General features: G+C 37.7%; 2 protein-coding genes and 1 long non-coding RNA gene across 6 annotated transcripts; 1 reads left to right on the top strand and 2 right to left on the bottom strand.

Moving 5' to 3' along the window:
* Positions 1-2,195: 2,195 nt before the first annotated feature.
* Positions 2,196-8,050, bottom strand: cenpa (histone H3-like centromeric protein A). Of its 4 annotated transcripts, XM_016661799.1 has the most exons (6): positions 7,903-8,050; positions 5,978-6,034; positions 5,520-5,657; positions 3,998-4,119; positions 3,489-3,563; positions 2,196-2,677 (listed from the first exon to the last, which is right to left on the bottom strand). In XM_016661799.1, the coding sequence occupies exons 3-6, from the start codon at positions 5,650-5,652 to the stop codon at positions 2,549-2,551; spliced, it is 459 nt and encodes a 152-aa protein (XP_016517285.1). In that variant the 5' UTR covers positions 5,653-5,657; positions 5,978-6,034; positions 7,903-8,050; the 3' UTR covers positions 2,196-2,548. The 4 variants fall into 4 exon arrangements, with proteins under 4 accessions (XP_016517285.1, XP_007574121.1, XP_007574119.1 ...); XM_007574059.2 differs by lacking the exon at positions 5,978-6,034 and having other exon boundaries at positions 5,520-5,718; positions 7,903-8,049; XM_007574057.2 differs by lacking the exon at positions 5,978-6,034 and having other exon boundaries at positions 5,520-5,709; positions 7,903-8,049.
* A 1,625-nt stretch (positions 8,051-9,675) lies between these two features.
* Positions 9,676-16,829, top strand: LOC103153226 (proteasome subunit beta type-7-like). The gene is made up of 8 exons (XM_007574055.2): positions 9,676-9,855; positions 9,971-10,064; positions 10,307-10,404; positions 10,989-11,129; positions 12,125-12,240; positions 14,170-14,228; positions 16,106-16,257; positions 16,645-16,829. Exons 1-8 carry the CDS (start codon positions 9,791-9,793, stop codon positions 16,754-16,756), a joined length of 837 nt encoding a protein of 278 aa, XP_007574117.1. The 5' UTR covers positions 9,676-9,790; the 3' UTR covers positions 16,757-16,829.
* A 1,706-nt stretch (positions 16,830-18,535) lies between these two features.
* Positions 18,536-19,566, bottom strand: LOC107833203 (uncharacterized). Its single transcript, XR_001658912.1, has 3 exons — positions 19,309-19,566; positions 19,046-19,191; positions 18,536-18,736 (listed from the first exon to the last, which is right to left on the bottom strand). It is a non-coding gene; the product is annotated as an uncharacterized LOC107833203 (long non-coding RNA).
* Between the last annotated feature and the right edge of the window lie 77 nt (positions 19,567-19,643).

Raw genomic sequence — 19,643 nt, 5'->3', positions numbered from 1 at the left:
GTTCCTAGAGGTTCTTAAAGTAGAATGGGAGGCAGTTTCTTCATTTATCAAGCTCCTCTCCTATAAAACTAGCTCCCAGTTTGTCGGTAAGGCAGACTCCTTGCCTATACTTTTAAGGTTAACTGACTTTCATTTTAATAAGTTTTATCCAATTTTTATTAGACTTTTGTTTGTGGTTGAGAAATGATGGTCACATGAGAAAGAGATGAACTTCACAACAGATATTCAGTCTACTGTGCGGTTTAAAGAACATTGGTGCTCTGGCCACAAAATGACACTGTGATATTGTAATGCAGAGCTTTACTGAGCAGATAAGCTTATTGCATTGTAAAAGTAGTGTTAAAAGATCTTAGGACTGACCTCTGATTGAGGGAGGAGTAAGTTCAATCATTTGTTACATAAACCTTGTTGTTCTAAAATAAATTAAAAAGGTTTGCATATTGCATAGGCTGTAACAGACTTCACTTAGGCATCTGGCCAGAGATCAGAAGTAAGTTATCTACACAGTATGAGACTGTAACAATTAAGTCTGGAAGACTAGGACCAACAATTCTATTTTCTTGAGGAATCTAAGATCCTTCAAGGTTTGCAGTAAGATCCTGCAGATCTTCTATAAATTTGTTGTTCAGAGTGTCATCTCATCTGTTATCTGTTGGGGCAGCAGCAGGGACCTGATAAAGAAGGCTGGTTCTGTTCTGGGACGACTGTGAAACCTTTGGAAATGATGCAAAGAAGGATTCTTCATAGGATCAAGAAAATCATGGACAACCATGACCATCCTCTTCATGAGGGAGCTTCTTTAGAAAACAGTATATTCAGTCAGATATTCTATTTTCTGAAGAACTATGCAAATCTGAAGAAATCAGAGACTTCTTCAGATTCACTGTAATACAGACTGGTAGGAGAAATCTTTCCTGCCAGCAGCCACCCTGGTGAAAAATAATATATTTAAGTATATTTTAAATATGCTGTATTTTTCTGAAATATATTTTTAATGTTATCAAGTGAACATACTTATTAAAATTGTATTAAAATATAAAATAAATTAAAAAATTTCAAAGTGCTCCTAAAAATGTAGTTTGGTACAATTTCTAAAAGTATTTTATTTTTCTAAAATATACTTTAAATTCTAATTAAATATACTACTAAAATTATACTTTGGATAATCCTTTTCAAAATACAATTTGCATGTATTTGCAAAAATTTATATTTTAAATGTACATTTTATTACAAATATTTACAAACAACACTTTTATGAAGTTGTATTTTGGGTAATATTTTCAAATAAGTTCTGTGTCTATTTAGCAAACCTAAATATCTAAATTAATACATTTCAAAAATATTTGTAAGTACTTGGTAAATAGTGACCAAGTATCCTTCAATGAAATACTTCCACTGTTTACATATGTGCTAACGAACTCTGGTTTATTAGGTGCTTTAATAATCTTTTACTATTTAAAAAAAATTACTTAAAAATAAACAATCCTTACCATTGGACTTACTGTACGGTTGTTTAACAAAGAAATAAGCAATTTATTCATGCCTCAAAACATTAAACACATGACAAAAAAAGCCTTATACTTGTGTACTAAGTACAATTTTATATACTTTTAGTTATTCCCAAAAAGCATGTGATAGTACAATTCAAATTGTGATTTTCTATAATTACAATTAACATACATTAAGCACCAAATTAGTTGTTCCAAAATACCATACTTCAAGTTATATAATCCTTAAATTTGAAGTATATTGATGATTAGTCTGGTTTCAAGTATGTTAAGATTTTACATACTTAATATATTTATTTTTCACAAGGGCATCACTATCAATAATAACTCTTAAGAATCTGAATTGAGTTACATTTGATTTCCCTTTGGGATCAATGGAGTATTTTTGAGTTGAATTTGAAGAAAACAGCATCGGTGGCGAGTCAGGAATTGTGAGGTGACTGGCGAGCATTGATGATAGCGTTACTCAGGTTTACAAATGTTTGATTTGTTTGCAATGTGGACACATAGTGGAATAAGTCCGCTGGGTACTAGCGAAGGTATGGTGTTGAACGGATGATTGTCAGATTGACTGCAGTGCTGAGGAAGCTGGAGAAGCTAATGGCAGCTAATAGCTACTCTCAGATTCTAGAAGGGCTGAGACAAGCGGAAAACTGAAAATCCACACAAAAAGTTAAAGAAAACATATTATAGATGAAATAAGTTTATTCTGATGAACAATAAAAATGTACACATCATTATAACTTTAGTAAATGCCTTTAAAACAGTGAATGAATGGATTATCAATGAACCACAGCTGCAAGAAACACATTTGTCAACAGTCTCTCTGTTGTATTTCTTTGCAGAAATAATGTGTCCACTTTCCAACTGTAAAAAAAAAAAATTAGGTTGAAAACTGTCTTGCTTTCAGAAGCCAATTTAAAACCAGTTTTTAAATTTTAACTGGGCACTGAATCAACACAGCAGAAAAGATGTGGAAATGGGGACCAAGCCACTAGTATCCAAAAGCTGCTGGGATTCTCTCGGCTGTTGTGTGGACGTTACATGCGATCCACCCCACGGAGCCTCCTGGCCAGCTGAATGTCCCGTGGGAATACTGTGACTCTCTTGGCGTGGATGGCACACAGGTTGGCATCTGACAAGAGCAAGACAAGAAAGGCCTCTGCAGCCTGGAAGCACAGAGAGAGAGGAGACACATGGTTAAATACTGGTTGAAAGTTTACCATGCTCTATAAAATCTAGAATTTCTCTGCATTTAACTGGGTACAACTTCTTTTTGGGTTCATACAACGCCTTCTGTAAATGTTAAAACTAAATATCAATTTGGAATACTAAGCTTGGATGCAAGGAAACCAATTACAAAGAAGTGTCTTAGACCTGATGTCCTGAGTATAAATGAATGATACGACTCCTGACTGTTGTACTGATGGACATTCTGTATACTTCCTTGTATGTGTCTGTCTGTCCATCCCTCTATCTATCTATCCATCCATCCATCCATCCATCCATCCATCCATCCATCCATCATACACACTTATCCCTAGTGGGGTCGCCAGAGGTGCTGGTGCCCATTTCCAGCAGTCACTCTGGACAAGTCACCAGTCTATGACAGTCCTTGTATAATTAACATTTCTTGTTGTTATACTAATAATTAAAATAAAAATCTTTCTGCTGTTATCTACACATCTTGATTGTTTACAAAGTTTTATTGACACTTAATAAAGAATAAATGCACAAACAAGAAGATATTGTACATTTCTTATTCTACTCAGTTGCATATTCCTTTGAATCATGCTATTTTTAATAACTGCATAGTATTTTGTGCTGTAATTTTACCTTACTGAACAGCAAGTTATTCTTATTTCTATTTTTATATTTCAATGAACCTACATCCTTTGAGTGCCTGTTACTTTGCTCCCACTGTAGGACAATACAGGGTATTTTTGTTCTAGGCTGTGTGTGTCGGTATGGACAGCTTACCTCCTGCAGAGCCAGGAGTGCATAGACCTGCCACCGGAGAGAGTTTATGGAAAAACTTTGACACACCTCCCGAACCTGAGCCAAGGAGAAACACCAGAGGTGAAAGGAAACACACAGCAGAGACTTTTTCAGGCACCTTTAAAGATTCTGGAGTTACTTTATTTCACAAAATATCTCACATGTGTAGTACCATGTGTGTTCTGAGGACCTGGTTGAGATTATGCATCTTATTTGCATCAGGGTTTTGTTCTGGTTTTGACTGAATAACTTACACTTAGTCAGGCTAAATAGTGTGACACAGGACGTTTAGTGTGGTTGAGTAATACGTCTGATCTCCTGTCCCTCAATTAACAGAATTTAAAAATTCAGTAAAAAACAAAAAACTAAACAAAAACCTGCAAATCTGGACTAAGAGAAAAATAGCAGGCTAGTGCCCTGTTTTTGAGGCCTACACACATTTAAAAAGTCGTCAACAAAAAATAGCTTGACTTGAAGCTTTCCCGACTCACCAGCCGGGCAAATGACGTCTTCCTAATGAGGAAATCAGTGCTCTTCTGGTACTTCCGGATCTCCATCAGGGCCCTCGTTCCTGGTCTGAACCTCCTCTTTTTGGGGGACCCCGCAGCCCGACCTGAAGAAAATGTAGAGTGTTCTTTGGTTGGAAGTTGAATTTTGAATCCACCATTCACCATCCTGCCAGTTTCAATAACATTCAATACATTTCTTCACAAATACAGACAGGTCACAGATGGAAGTCACTGCCAGAGCAAAAAAAAAAAACAAAAAAACTCTCTGTATAAACAGTTAAAGCTTTGTTCACTCTGAACTTTAGTGTTCAGAGTGAACAGGAAGTCTAAAAGGCTTCCTGCCTTCCAGACTGATGTGGAAACGCCTCAGAAAGAAAAAAAAAATGCTGAAATTAACTATACACAATGAAAGGCTAATAGAAGATACTGCTATAGTAGAGATCACCAGATTTCTATTTTAAATATCCTGGTAATCGACAGACAAAACAAGTGTTCAAATTAAGATTTATTCTTAGTACTTTCATCAGCAACGTGATGAAAGTAATGAAGTTTTCAGAACTTAAAGTGTCTCATCTTCAAGAGCCATCCACTCTAAGAATCTCACTGGAACACAAATCACTGGGCTAGACAATAATTGTTTAACCAAAATCTATTTGTATTTTCCAAAGTTGAAAAAAGTAAAAGTTAATTTCCATAATTGCAAAAATGTACATATGGAAAACTAATTTAAAATTACTTCATTTGAAGTGATCTGTGCTGGTTTCTGTTCCCGGTTTTCAGCCATTGTGGCAGGTAAACATAAAACCTATGTCAGCCAATCATAATCCCTCAAAACAATAACTAACTTTTAAATACCATATTAGGATATAAAATTAATAACACACAAGACAGTGTTGACTAGGAATCGTGTTAAAAAATAATGTGGACGTAGGTGGAGGTTGAATGGCATTGTGCCTCGATTGGGAGAGACAGCTGGTATAAAACTAGCTATCCCTGGTTTCACAAGGAGAACGCTCCAAATGCTTTCTCCTTTGAAACTCAACATATTGGAGTAGTTGGGCTTAGAGAAAAAAAAAAAAAAAAAAAAGAAGTAAAAAGTGTATAAACAAATGTAAAAATCAGCACCTAGCAGTCATCTTTCATCCACTGCATGACCAAGTCACCTATGCGATGTCAGTGCTGCATCATTTGGTTTTTACTTCTAAAGCTCCAGTTTCTAAAGTCCACAGAAAAATGCAAAAAAGGAGAATTTGCAAATCTTCACTTTGGTTGGAGACTTAATTATCATTTGTTTTTAGTGCTATTAGACAGAGGTTACATACATTATTTTTGTAATATATCTACATTTTTATGTGATTTAGATGAAAGGGGAAAAAAAAATCACAAAAATCTGTTTGGTTTATCATATAGTCAGCTACAGTCAGATACATGTGGACAAGGCATAAGAGTTCAAAGGACAAAGGAGACAAAGTATTCTACACCAGTCATTAGTTCTCTCACTTACCTGACTGTTCAGATGAAGGTCCACTTCTCCTTGGGGAGACAACTGCTGACTGAGGTGTTCTAGGGGCTGGCACTGGGGGGCGGTGGACAGGGGTATGGCTCTTTCTGCGGCTGCCAGATCTATGGCGAGTCATGCTCTCTGACACACAGGTGAAAGGCAGAACAGGAGAAGTCCAGAGGTCACAGCCTGACTGTGACCTCTGAACACAGTGAGTCCAGAGGTCTCATTGGACTCACTGTGAGACCAGTGAGTCCAGTGTGTGTGTGTCTTCCAGCAACACACAGGAAGACAAACAACACACTTCCTGTCATTACTTTATGACCTCTGAGTACATTTCACCTACACTGGCAAAAACCAGGTGTCCAGCATGTTAAGCTGGACACCTGGTGAAAAGTCCCTCAATGTACTATTAAAATGTTGCTGTGAGTGCCTTGCTGAACATGTCTGGTGTCTCCTACCTGACTGGCTGCAGACTAGAGGATTTCTCTTGTCATAATTTTCTTCTTCCTACGATCCTATAGCCAGATTTGTTGAGAGCATCACTAACAACTGGCAACAGTTTCTCCAGCAACCCCTCTGCCTTTGTTTACCAGCCTCTCAGTGCATCACATGTTTACAATAGAAGGGTACCCATGTTGCAAAACTTTTGAAATGAACTTTGTTGTTTTTAGCTGCATGTGGTTTTTCTTTCAAGTGTGAAAACCATTTTTGTTCAGTTGCCATATTTGTGAAAAGGGTTCCTTCAGATGGTCTCATTCTACAAAATAAACTTTTTAAAAAAGTTAAGATGACTAATTTTGCTATAAAATCTGAAAATAAAAACAAACTCCAATTTACTTAACTTTCAGAATAAAACATTCAATTAGTACATATGTATAAAATGTTTTTTTTTTTTTGTGGATCTAGAGAAATTTTATTTTGTAGCAGTGACAGTAAAAGTAGCTCTTTGAAAAGGTTGCTAACACCAAATGTAGATGGGAGGCCATGCATTGGTTGGTTTGCAGTTGTGTGTGTACTTTGCTTTCAGATGATGTATCGAACAGCAATCCATGACACGTTCAAGGTTTCTAAAATCTTGAGATTTTTTGTAAGGGGAGAGGAGGGTAAAAATATTTTGCCATTTCAGGCTGTAATGAGAGAAAATGTGAAAAGGTTCAAGTCCAGTTAATACGTTTGTCTGGCACTTTCTTCAAATCATTACTTTATTAAAACTCCTCTTGGACTGTCATCAGAAACTTTAGCTTGTATGACGTCACTGCACAAGAGAAGTCACTTTACATCTACTTCATTCAGAAGTGGAGGCGAGTAGAGTAGTGCCAGCAGTGTGAACATAAATAACTTTAGATGACATAAAGAAAGACATCCTGCTTTAAAACGTTACTGGATATGCCAACATCCATTCAACAAAACTGCAGCAGCTGGGCTGGAGAAAGAAAAATGTGCTTGCAGCTATATCGTTAATTCAATATCACAGTAACCAGTCTAAAATTTCATTCTAACCAGGTTCTACATATAGAACCTGTTACGTTTTCAACATTGGCACCACAGCCTGATATTTGTATCAGCAATTTTAATACATTCTTTTTATATGTCCTTTTGTCCAATGTTATAGCAGTGGTTGGTGTTTTCCAAGTAAGACTATGCTGACAAACACTAATGCATTATGAACTTTTCAAGTTTGTTGTTATATCAAGCAGAAAAAAAAGGAAAAAGATAGAAATCAAGGAATGTATTTGCATTTCTGTCTAACCCAGTGGTGCCCAAAGTCGATCCTCGAGGGCCGGGATCCTACATGTCTTAGTTCTCTCCTTGGTCGGTGTAACACCAACCTTCTCAGCAAGTCAATGTTCTTCTTAGGCTTCTAACTGTCCATCATTTGATCCAGGTGCCTTAAACCAGGGAGAGAACTAAAACATGCAGGATGCCGGGCCTTGAGGACCGACTTTGGACACCCCTGGTTTAACCCAAGAGGAAGCCCAAGTGACAAAGAAGCATAGTTCTACAGGCTTCCAGGTGACATGTGAATTTAGGGAGCAAAACTCTTATAGCACTCCAGACAGGTGCTAGCAGTCCCCCAAAAAAGTTCTAAATCACAGAAACATGTTTTTTAGTCTGGATGGTTCCATTTCTCAGCATGTTGCTTAATGCTTTGCTACGAAACGTGATTTTTTTTAGCCATATGATGAATAAATGATTAGCTCTATGTCTGGTAGAAATATCATGACGTTTTTACACGGGTGGGACATCGTCGGCTTCTTGAGGTAGGGTTTTTTTATTTGTTTTTTTTTTTGTTTTGTTTTGTTTTTTTAAGAAAAGCTAACAAGAAGCAGCATGAAAACATCAGGACTAAATCATCACATTAAACCTAAAAACGTGCTCTTACCTTGTAAAACGGGAAGAAAAAATACCAACGACGGAGTCCGCTCCCGTTTTCTCCTTTGTTAAGTTCCACAGACAGCAGCACAAAAGCCAGCAGCTTTCAATTCAAACGACGCTTCAATTTCTGCTCGACCAATCACGTTAGTCAAAAATAAAAACAATAGGGGTGGGACATCCGGTTAGTGAACTTCCTGTTTTTGCAGGGCAGACGAATGGACGACGTATTACTGCCATCTAATGTTCATTTACAAATCGATTGTATAGTTGGCTTACCTATCTGTACGCAAGCTACAAAAATGTAGCCAGTCACAAATTTTGCACTACACAAAATTAGCGAATTAGTAAAATTGCAGCCGAATTTTAAGGTTGCAATAATCTTATAATGATAACCAGTACATTTTATCAATAAACAAACGCTTATATACTCTTATTTTATTCTGTTAGAAAGTAAGCCTTTCTATTAATATCACAATCTCGTATGATTTCCATTTAATCTGGGGATCTACACTGTTGTAGAAATCTGTTCTATCTAATGCTTCTGTTTTCAATTCTTTCTTTATTGAACAATTTTAAGTAAAAGAAATAGTCAGATTATTAATTTTACATTGATAACAACAATATGTAAATAGCATAGAAATAAAATAGGCCAAATTCTCAACAGCTGAATGGTTCAAATTATTATCTGTTCTAAATTAAGTTCTGCACCATCTTTTAAAAGAAGGCAGTGACAAAGCGAAGGTTCAGTTGCTTCAATTTAAGCCTGCTGCAGCATCGTCCTTCAAATTCTGAAAACTTCAGTACTTGGTAGCTATATAGACAAAGAAATCAAATTAAAAAATAGACATTTTCACATATTTTTAAAATGATTGATGCAAATAAAGCATGAACCAATTTCAAAAGCTTTGGTTTTGCTTTATGGAGCTGTAGTTATAACCTTATCAAATTTGCTGAAAAACAACTACTCTAAATAAAAGGAATGTACTTTTATTTCTGAAGTCACAGATATAATTGGAAGTGCAAGAAAAGATCAATACATATGAAAGCTCAGCATCAACATCAGAATGTAAAAAATCTTTACACTAAGTTATAGAGCCAACATCATCCAGTTTCTTGTAAATGTAAATATTTATTGTAAATGTCTACATAGTTTATAAAGCTATATAAAAGTTGACATGGACTATGTCAATAGGAAATATGTTGCTAATGAATAAAAAGAACAGACTCTCTCACTATCTGCACTCTGTTGTCTTTTTTCAGTTTTGGATTTCCTAACAGAAAAGGGAAAATAGATATTGCTTTTCACGAAACCTGTCATCTAGCACTATCACTATCATTGTCAAAGGTGTGAAGCAATCCTCATGTGACGTTAAGAACCCATTATTTAACAGCTATGAAGTTAATGCTCCTAGAGACCTCATGTCTGACAACAAAAAGAACTGAAAAGGAAGGAAGTTATCATTTTGTCGCCATCTGTAGAGTTACAATATGGTTGATTGCATCCTGAGTGAGCTGACTCACCAGGTTCCATCTTTCCAGGTCACGTGGAATAAATACACTGTAAGAAAGTGTATTTATTCCATTGCGGTGTATTTACTCTGTTGCAGTTCTTGGCTCATTAATTGTTTTGTTTTGTTTGAAAATGATCAGAGTCACATATATGGAATTTGCTTCTTTGTTCTAATATCTCCACAACTCTCTGCTGAAAGTTCATTTCAGCTGTGGAAGAGCAAACAGTCATTCAGTTTGGTTCTCTTTTTACAGTGGTGCTCTGGAGGCTTGGCTTTCCCAAACAAGTGAAAGTAAAAGTAAAAACTGCTAAAAAGCACAGAGTAATTCGGACCTGCAGTGAGCCACAGTTTTTCTTTAAGTCTTCATCTCACAACCTACTGAACATGCTTCACAGTTTGAACCCCCATCAGCAGCAGAATGGAGGCTTCTCCTTCGAGAACAGCCGCAGGTACAGAAGCTCTTCTTCTTTAATGCCAAGAAAAGTCCTGGAAGTTAATGCGGGTAGCTAAACAGCACCAGTATGAACATCTCTGCTTTTCTGGGCACTTCTTGATCTTTTCCAGGAATGCAGTTTTGGAGTCCAGTTTGTTAGAGGGGACATACAAAGCTCCTAATCCCAGAAAGACAGGGACCACCATTGCTGGGATGGTTTATAATGTAAGAGAGTTCTATTTAGATGTAAACTCTGCTGTTTTTGAGCTGTGCTGTGTGTATGTAAAGTGATATTTCAAAACCTAATAAAATCCTTAGAGAATTTGACAGATTGAATAAGATGTTTTTGGTCAAATGAATGTTTGATGAAAGCTACATTCCTGGAGGCAACATGTGACTATATTAGTTTACTGTTCAGAAGTAAGCCTTCACATCAGTCAGGTGGAGTTTCTCCTCCGTTGTTCCAGAATGGAGTGGTTCTGGGAGCAGACACCAGAGCTACTGATGACATGGTGGTGGCTGACAAAAACTGCATGAAGATTCACTACATCGCTCCAAAGATCTAGTGAGTACAGCTGATGAATACAGTTCTTCTTCCCTTTTCTGAGTGAGGTTAAAGGATTTCTTTTTGCTGGAGATAATATGAACATATTTTACATACATTTACATTTTTTACATAATTATTCAAGATGATTTGCTAGCCAGATAATGAATTAAATCTACTCACTTTGTACCTAATATCATACAGAATTACCTGAAAATGGTATTGTTGGTAAATTAAACTGAACTGAGATTAAACTGAACCTTTCATAGGGTTGTGTTTCTGTGCTGAGCATCAATCTAGCCCTGATTCTTTACCCTCAAAAACACACTACTTTTAGTACACACTCACACATGCATTTATGGACAAATAATCAAAGTAGATATATGAATATTCACTATACTAACTTTTTTCTGTCGTTTACCTAATAACTATTCTGCAACTTTAAGGATTGCTTAAAACCATTTTTAATCCTCTGACTGTTCAACTTACATCTTTCTCTAAGTTGCATAAAACAATCTAAAGAGTAATTGAGACAAAAAGTGAATCTAAAGTATAGCAGTTAGCTTCACCATATCAACTGTTCCACTGTCCTCTATCTTTTGCAGCTGCTGCGGAGCTGGTGTGGCTGCAGATGCAGAGATGGCCACACAGATGATGGCATCTAACGTGGAGCTGCACATGCTCAACACTGGCCGGCCCCCACTTGTTGCCATGGTAACCAGACAACTGAAGCAAATGCTGTTCAGGTGAGATCTTCTATGTTGAAGTGGGACCCAAAGACAAAATTAATATATTTTAGTAAAACCAGCTTTCTTTACACTTTTGTTGAGTTTTGGTTTTTGTTTGTTTGATAATTTTGGGGGGTATTTTATTTAGTTTATTTTTCCATGTATATTATTATTGTTGAGGGGATTCCGTATTAGTTCATTCCATGCTTAATTTGTCACTGCACTTCACCATTTTGGTCTCATCAGAACCAAAGAACTTTCTTCCACTTCACCATGGAGTTCCCCATGTGCCTTTAAGCAAACCCTAGTCAAGCCTTAATCTGAATTTTTTTAACAGTGGTTTTCTCATTCACTGGTGAAGAACCAGGGCAGCAGTTGTTGTCTTCAGAGTCTCTCCATCTCTTGCAGCTTGCAGCTCCTTCAGTGTAGTCATGGTGACCTGGTGTCCTCTCTCACCAGTCTCGTTCTTGCACGTTCAAGGCCTTAGAGATTTTTGAGTATCCATCCACTGACTTTTACTTTGAGTGTTGTTTAGTCTTCATGTTGTAATGGTAGCCTGGAATGCTGATGACCCAGTGAATGTGCTGCATATCATGGACCGTCTAAGCATATCTGTCTCTATACTAAAATCTGGAGACACTGTCATTGCTCCCAGCTGATCTCCACTTCACTCATTGTGAGAACACCAGCACCGATTGGCTGGACCTCTGTTGAATTAGGTCAGTCACTTTACAGGGGGTGAATATTTGTGCAATTGACTATTTAATGCTTCATAATTTTAAATTTTTAGAAATCTTTAGAAATCACTTTTCACTTTCACATTAAAACATTTTGTAAATTATAGTGGCCTAAAAAAATCCAATTTTGTTTATGACGAATGCTTTATTGAAGCTGAAAAATGGTAAAATAAAATATCCAAGTGGGTGAGTACTTTTTATAGGTGCTGTAAGTAAAGAAATATCAGAAAAAATATACATATGATCTAAAATGATTTGTGACGTCTGATGTTTTAGGTACCAGGGACACATGGGTTCATCAGTGATCGTTGGAGGAGTTGATGTGACAGGAGCTCACCTATACAGTGTTTATCCACATGGCTCTTATGATAAACTGCCTTTCCTCACTATGGGTATGGGTTTTTTTCAGTTTGTTTTTTAAACAATGGAGGAAATTAAATTGGCTGGGAAGATGAGAAACCTCAGCTCCCCAGTTGTGAAACAATTTAAATAATTAAATTATACCAATGACTACTTCATGTCTCAGAATGCACCACGTTTTCTTTGCTACCTTCTTTCTCTGAATGCTTTAATGCGTAAGAACTCATCCCAACACTAATTTTCCTTGTCTTCTCTAGTCTGGACTGAAATTATGCCACACTTTCCCAACACTTTCTCATCTGTCCTTTCCCGGTCCTCTGGGAGAGATTCAATACCCCCCTAGAACTTTAACCTTAATCATCCCTGAACCTTCTCTAGGAATATGCCATGCTATGTTGCTTTGTTTCACTCCCATAACTATTTCAGTTGCCATATGCTATAAAGGATGTAATCCACCTTCTTCCATTTTTTTATGTGACCGTATGTTCCTTCCTCGTCATTATATTCATATTGATCCCCATCATTTCTATCCTCTCAGGAAAATTCAAACCCATCTGTCCTTCTGGATTCCTCTGTCATACACCATACTTACCTAACATCTCCTGTTCACCTCTTCCCCTCACCAAATAGTCCATTGAAATATGTTCCTATCACACCTTTTCCCACTCTGGGGTCACTTTCTACCACCTCAGTTTTCTCCAGAAATCCCCTCCCAAATAATGTGGTGAATGTGCGCTGACAACATTCAGTAACACCCCCTCAACCTTTAGCTTCAACATATCGATCCTTTCAGAAATTCTGGTAATGTCCAAAACAAAACACTGCTTCCATTGTTGGGCGATGGTGGTAAGAGTGAAACTGTAAGCTGTAGGTTGCCAGTTCAAACTCTGCTTCAACTGTCTCAGTTACTGTGTCCTTGGGCTCTTGGCCAATCTTACCTTACCACCATCACTGGGTGAATGGCTGAAAGACTGAATGCTGTGTGAAGCGCTTTGGAGTCCATTTACCATTTATATTTCTCCAGCTGTTCTTGTTCTTTCAAGATTCTACCTAGTCCCTTATCCATTCTTCTTTCTATCTGTACTATGATCGAACAGTTTGAAGTCATCTCGTCTTTGCTTTCCTTTCGTTTGTCTACTGTACACAAAGAATATCTACCATTCTTCTCTCCATCATGTCTGACAACTCTCAGCCTTTATCAGCTGTCTCCAGATTCAAATGCCCAACTCTAACCTCTACATTAAGATATTTCTTCTTCTCCTGCTGCCTTAGCATGCTTTCCTTCTGTCCTCTCACTGGTTGTAAGCCAATTTCTAATTCCAACTCAAGTTTAGCATTAGATGCTCTTCTTCACACAATCCTCACCAATTTATCTGAGCTTGAAACCGACACTGAGAGGGGAGAGAATGCACATACACCACCCAGCCCCCAGTGGCATTACGTTTTGTGCATCGATGTGGGGTTCTGACTCTATAGCTTTCTTTCTTTTTTACCAGCCAATGCAGACCATAGACAAGGTTGTTTGGCAATGAACAAGGTACAAGTGTTTATTGATCTGTGTTTCTTTTAAAGGGCAGAATTACTAAAATGCATTTATTGGTGAAGCTGCTGATCAAATGTCATTTCATAGCCAAAATATAAAAACTAAACTTCAAAAGAAAGTACATATTTTGCAATGAGTAGCAAGCATTTTTTTATAATAATAATGCATTTTATTTGACAGTGCCTTTTAAAACACCTAAGGACACTTTACAACATTAAAAACACAAATTAGACACTAAAGTAGCCACATTGGTAATAATAAGTAAACATGGGGTTATTGTTGAGTGATTTGATACAAAACTTATTTAAGCTCAAGATGACAATAGAGATATTTATAATTAATTACTTTGTTAGCGGAACAGTAAAATGTTATGAAAATGTCATATTCTTGTCTTGTGTTCTGTTGATTATGGCTGTAGGCTCTGGAGCTGCTGCTGCTGTTTCAGTGTTTGAGGACAGATTCAAACCCAACATGGAGGTATGATTGACAATCTGTTACATTGTCAAAACAGTCATGATCTAACTTTTCATACATCATTAAGGTAACCAAGGGAACAGTGCCACTGGTAAACTGGATCAGGAAGCATGTATGTAGGAAGTTGTAGAGTTGTTTTCTGAGCAGATGGTGATAGGTTGGACTGTCAAATGACTATCACTGATCATTCAGCAGGTCAGCTGTGTAGAACCATTTGCAGGTCTTTAGAGAACTATTCACACCCATTGAACTTTTCCAAATTTTGTGAAGTTACAACTATGAACTGTGGATTTTATGCTACAGACCAACAACAGATGTATACCAAAGCTGTAACATGGAAGGAAAACAATAATTATTATTTTTTAAAAAGTTTATTTGTATTTGGTCCCCTTGGATGAATACTTTGTAGAATGGCAGTTAGCTGAAATTAAACCTGCAGGTCTTCTGGGGTTTGTCTCCACCTGCTCTGCACATCTAGATACTAACACTGTATGTTTGCCCATTGTTATTTGCTAAGAAGCTTGAGCTTAGTCAGATTGGATGGAAACCTGTTTTCAAATCTTGCTGCATATTTTCTGTTGGATATAGTTCTGGACTTTGGGTCATTCCAATACATGAATGTGCCTGACTCTAAAATTCCCCTCCTGGGAGGTGAGCCTTCACCCCAGTCTCAAGTCTTTTACAGCCTCCTACACAATTCCCTCCAGGATTCCCCTTTATCTAGTACCATCTACAATAACCAGTTTCCCTGCACCTGCTGTGTCATTGTGGGGAGAGTAAGATATCCTTACTTTTTATACTACATGTGATATTTTGCATGAAGGCTGTAGGGGAGTAATTATTTTAGTTGTGCAGTTTTAGCCAGGAAGTGGGTGAAACTACTGTTCCAGGTCACTGACCTGAAAGCTTGTTTTTGTGTTTCACAGCAGGTCACCCTGATCTGAAAAATCAGGAGGGAGTTCAGATGTGGAAAGATAAGGAAATAACTTTCAAAAGCTGTAAGCTGTCATGTAGTCAGTTTTGAAATATCCCAACTGTGGAGAATTCCTGGAAGCACTCACAGGACTCCAGCATGATACGAGCTGAGAGATCAGCGCAAGTTGATGGAAAAGACGCCATTGGTTAAAACATTCAAATACACACCACTAGATATGAAAGGTCTTGCAACCAGGCCAGACAGGTTTGGTCTGACCAGAGAACCTTCTTAGACGTATTTAGTGAAGTAAAAAGTTGGGCACTCTACAGATGTTCTGACTTCAGCAATGAATCAGTGCAGCTCCCTCAGTTCCCATGGTCCCTTTGACTGCCTCTCTGACCATTGTCCGAGCATTGGTCAGTTTACATGGACTTTTTTGTAGTCTTTTTTAGTCATACCATATGCTCTAAGTTTTCAGAGCAGAACTCTGAGATGTTTTTGTTATGCTTTTTGATCTCTAATGTTTTCTAAAACAAAAAAAAATCCCCCCTGTGACCAGAAACAGAACAGCTGTGTGGGATTTTATTTGTAGATGTCTGAGCAGTTTGCATAGAGGACAATGATACAGTCTTCACAGCTGTACATTAATTTAAGTTTATCTATAACATAAGGACTTAATAAAATACATTACTACATTTCATCTCATTGCAACCACAGAAATCAAAGTACAAATAGTATGAATACTTTTCTGATGCACTTTAATCTCTTGTGACTGCAAACAATCAATAATTAGAGCTTGAACAGATGTTAGCTTTATCTACTGTTTCTTAGATGTGGAGGAAGTATCACTACTATGCTCCTGCAGTACTATGCCATAACACTAGCACAAAGGACACTTCCCTTTCCTCTTATTAATAGCAGCAATCATGAAAATATTCTTCTTCTTTTCTTGCTTGCTCTAAAGCTGGAGGAAGCCAAGCAACTTGTGAGGGATGCCATTGCTGCAGGAATCTTCTGTGACCTGGGCTCAGGCAGCAATGTGGACCTGTGTGTCATAACTGAAGCTGGAGTGCAATTTCTGAGAGGTTATGACAAGCCCACAGCAAAGGGTCAAAGGTGAGTGTACTAAGGAATCTTTTAATGCAGAGAACCTATGGGTCTGTAAGGTCTGGTGTCCTACAACTTTTAGATGTATCCCTGGTCCAACACTCCTGAATTACCTCCTCAGTATGCAGTCAGGTTCTCCAGAGTCCTGATGATGACCTGATTATTTGACTCAGGTGTGTTGAAGCAGAGACACATCTAAAATCTACAGGACACTGGGCCTCCTGGACTGGAGTTGAAGACCCTTTCACTAACCACACTCTCAGTAGAGAGCACAAGAATTTGACAATCAAAGCTCCATGAAACAGCTGCACTCAGATAAATTGGAAAGCTAATATTTTTTCATTCACAGATGAAAACTGACTCTTTTGCCTTGTTCTGTTTTACTCTTTCCACCAGAGAGGGACAGTACCGCTATAAGCCTGGCACCACAGCCGTCCTGACCAAAACTGAGACTCCACTTTCTCTGGATGTTGTTGATGAATCTGTTCAGTTGATGGATACTGAATGATATGTTTGAAACATGTACTCTCTGGAGTATATTTGTTGTCAATCAAATAAACTGAATCAGCATATTGACTGAAGTGTTTCATATTTTTGTCATTTTGTCACCTCTATGATAATGACCTACGTCTTTTTTTTGTTTGGTTTTACCTAAATTGTCTTTTGGCAATAAGAGTTGGTGATTTTCCTTTTTTTCTTAGATCACTTTTGACAAAATGTGACTTAGGGCATTATTTTAGGAAGGTGACGATTTACAATAAATAATGAGGTTACTTGGTAACTCTGTGACATATCTGGATTTGAGAAGTTTTTCTTCAGATTTTTCCATTTTTCTTCGAAAACTGGAACAATCTCAGCTCAGACCTTTGTACAAATAACTTCTCTAAAATGTTAAGATAATTATCAAAACGTACCTGCTATATTCTTTGGCTTTTCTTCCCATGCACCACATAGAAAACCTTTTAATTTCCTTTTAATTTTGAACTTGTCAGCCAAAAATGCCCCTGTTCTGGTGTTAAGATTTCTGCTGCTGATATTATAAAAAAAGATGGACATTCTTCCTTGCTAAATAGCTAAATCTCAGATTGGATGGAAAGCATCAGTTTTTGAATCTTGCTATTGCTAGAATACTAGAAGAGGAACCTCTACCCCAGTCTTTAGTAGCCTCTGACATGATCATCATGACCATCTCCTCTGTATAGCATGATGCTGCCACAGGTGTTTTTTATTTATTTCTGCCTCACATAGTGTTAACACGTTTACTGTGTTTCTGATCCTCCCATCTGATCTGAGTTTCTCTGGAGCTTCTCTGCAGTCATCATGGGTGTCTTGGCTCTCTTTTGGTGTCAATCGTTTGAAGTAGAGTTTGTACTCTACTTTAAAACCATCAATTCCATCCATCCATCCATTTTCTTTACACCCTTGTACCTTAGTGGGGTCGGGAGGGGTGCTGGTACCTATCTCCAGCTAACATTCCGGGCGAGAGGCGGGGTCACCCTGGACAGGTCGCCAGTCTGTCGCAGTATTCTAATATCATCTGGTCAATTCCATTTCTGGGTTGGAATAACAGGTCTAAAACCTTTGAGTTACATGTTGCTCTAGAAGCAATGTTTGATTTTGTGTCAAAACATTAACTGTTCTGTGCGGGGTAGAGCGACTGTATGTTTTCTATTCACCGTTACGGATGTTTTCGCATCCACCTGAATAAGATGTAGATGCGCCACTGACTAAAGTAATAAGTAAATAAGCAGTAAGATGAAGAGCTTCAAAGAAGTGAAGCACATACAAAGATTTACACCATTAAGAAAAATGTGTTTGTCACAAAAGAAAACTTAAAAGGTATGAGGTTTTCGCCCAGGGCGCTGCACTGAACCCAGTTAGCATTGAATGTTTGGAGCACGTCCGCTAAACGTTGTCTTGAACGTCCGGTGATTACGTTTGATCGACGTCCAAATGAAACTCCAAAAGACGTCCGCGGGACGTTCACCGGACTCAAAATCGACCACCATTAGACTTTCAGCGGACTTTCGCATTTAATTCAAAAATCAAAAGCTATATAATGGTTATGCTAGGTCCGTGGAAATGCTAACATAGCAGCAATTTTATTGGAATGAAAGGTTTTCATGAGGAACAGTCGTCTTCCATTACCATGGGATATTAATCCATTGTAGAAAAGGAAAGCTGGCCCCACACTTACTGTTTTCACATGGAACGGTTGTCTTCTGTTTCCAAGACATATTAATCTAATGTAATAAATTGTAAAATCGATTGCACCCACTTAAAAACACTTGGCAAAGAATTTATTAATTTTATAGTATTAACATTAAAGACTACCCACAACAAAATATGATAATCACATTTATGTATACATATGTACCAAAAAGACAGGAAACATGCACAAAATAATAACAAAAAAACAAACCAGACAACCTTGAGCCTTAAAACTTTTGGTGTTCTGAATCAGACGCTTGGTTCTTTGGTACAACCCCTGAAAAACAGACAAAATATATATATTTTAAACTGAGACGTGTATTATTCATGGTTTTATGAAACAAAACGTTTAATTGGCTACAGAGAAACATGCATAACAAAGTCCACCTATAGGATAATATACAACAATTCACATAATTTTAGACTGAAAGGCACATGAGATTCTGCAACAGACTGGCGACCTGTCCAGAGTGACCCCGCCTCTCGCCCAGAACGTTAGCTGGAGAGGCACCAGCAACCCTCCCGACCCCAGTAGGGACAAGGGTGTATAGAAAATGGTTGGATGGATGGATGAGATTATACTTACTAAATATTTCAGTCATCAAGAGCTGGTGACCAGAAAGACTTCTCTCTCCACCCAGTCTGAATAGATCTCTGCTGCTCTGCTTGGTGGTTTGAAAGGATCTTGGATAAAATGTTGCAGATAGCAGAGCAGGTCCCTCTGAGATCCAGCTAAAAAAGTAACACAGAGAATTTAAAAGTTAATATTTAAACAGTACTGCACCTGATGGAAGGAAAGAATAATGTCAAGAGAAAGGCTAATTATGTTTTCAAAAAAATTATACATACCATTTATTTCTGAACAGCTCCTGATTCCAGTTTTTGGTTCAGGACTTCTAATTTCTCTGCAGTGGAGGCTGGAAGGCCGAGCTCATCCAGTGAGTCCATCTCTTCAGCAGAACCAGTGACTGTCAGACGGGTCAGAACGACTTGCAGCATCCTGGGGTTTCCCAGGCCGACTCCTTCAACTCCTTAAGGCTTTGAAGACGTTACACAGAATGCTTCAGTCTGCAAAGAATGATAAAAAAACGCTGTAATGTAAAATAATAATTTATTATAATATAGACTGGGGGTGTTCAGCCCTGCAGGTCAGGACTCTGTCCTGCTTTAGATGAGTCTCTGCT

Source organism: Poecilia formosa, unplaced genomic scaffold (genome assembly GCF_000485575.1).
Source record: "Poecilia formosa unplaced genomic scaffold, Poecilia_formosa-5.1.2 Scaffold343, whole genome shotgun sequence".
Classification (NCBI taxonomy): domain Eukaryota; kingdom Metazoa; phylum Chordata; class Actinopteri; order Cyprinodontiformes; family Poeciliidae; genus Poecilia; species Poecilia formosa.
Note: the sequence above shows the minus strand (reverse complement) of the source record. Positions and strands in the feature narration are given on the sequence as shown.

Excerpts from the sequence above, each read along its gene's own strand:
- cenpa (XM_016661799.1), bottom strand. The coding sequence starts at position 5,652 with ATGACTCGCCATAGATCTGGCAGCCGCAGAAAGAGCCATACCCCTGTC. Across the intron at positions 3,564-3,997 it reads AGACGTCATTTGCCCGGCTG|GTTCGGGAGGTGTGTCAAAG; the intron begins GTGAGTCGGGAA and ends TCCTTGGCTCAG. Across the intron at positions 2,678-3,488 it reads CACTCCTGGCTCTGCAGGAG|GCTGCAGAGGCCTTTCTTGT; the intron begins GTAAGCTGTCCA and ends CTGTGCTTCCAG.
- LOC103153226 (XM_007574055.2), top strand. The coding sequence starts at position 9,791 with ATGCTTCACAGTTTGAACCCCCATCAGCAGCAGAATGGAGGCTTCTCC. Across the intron at positions 11,130-12,124 it reads CTGAAGCAAATGCTGTTCAG|GTACCAGGGACACATGGGTT; the intron begins GTGAGATCTTCT and ends CTGATGTTTTAG. Across the intron at positions 14,229-16,105 it reads GATTCAAACCCAACATGGAG|CTGGAGGAAGCCAAGCAACT; the intron begins GTATGATTGACA and ends CTTGCTCTAAAG.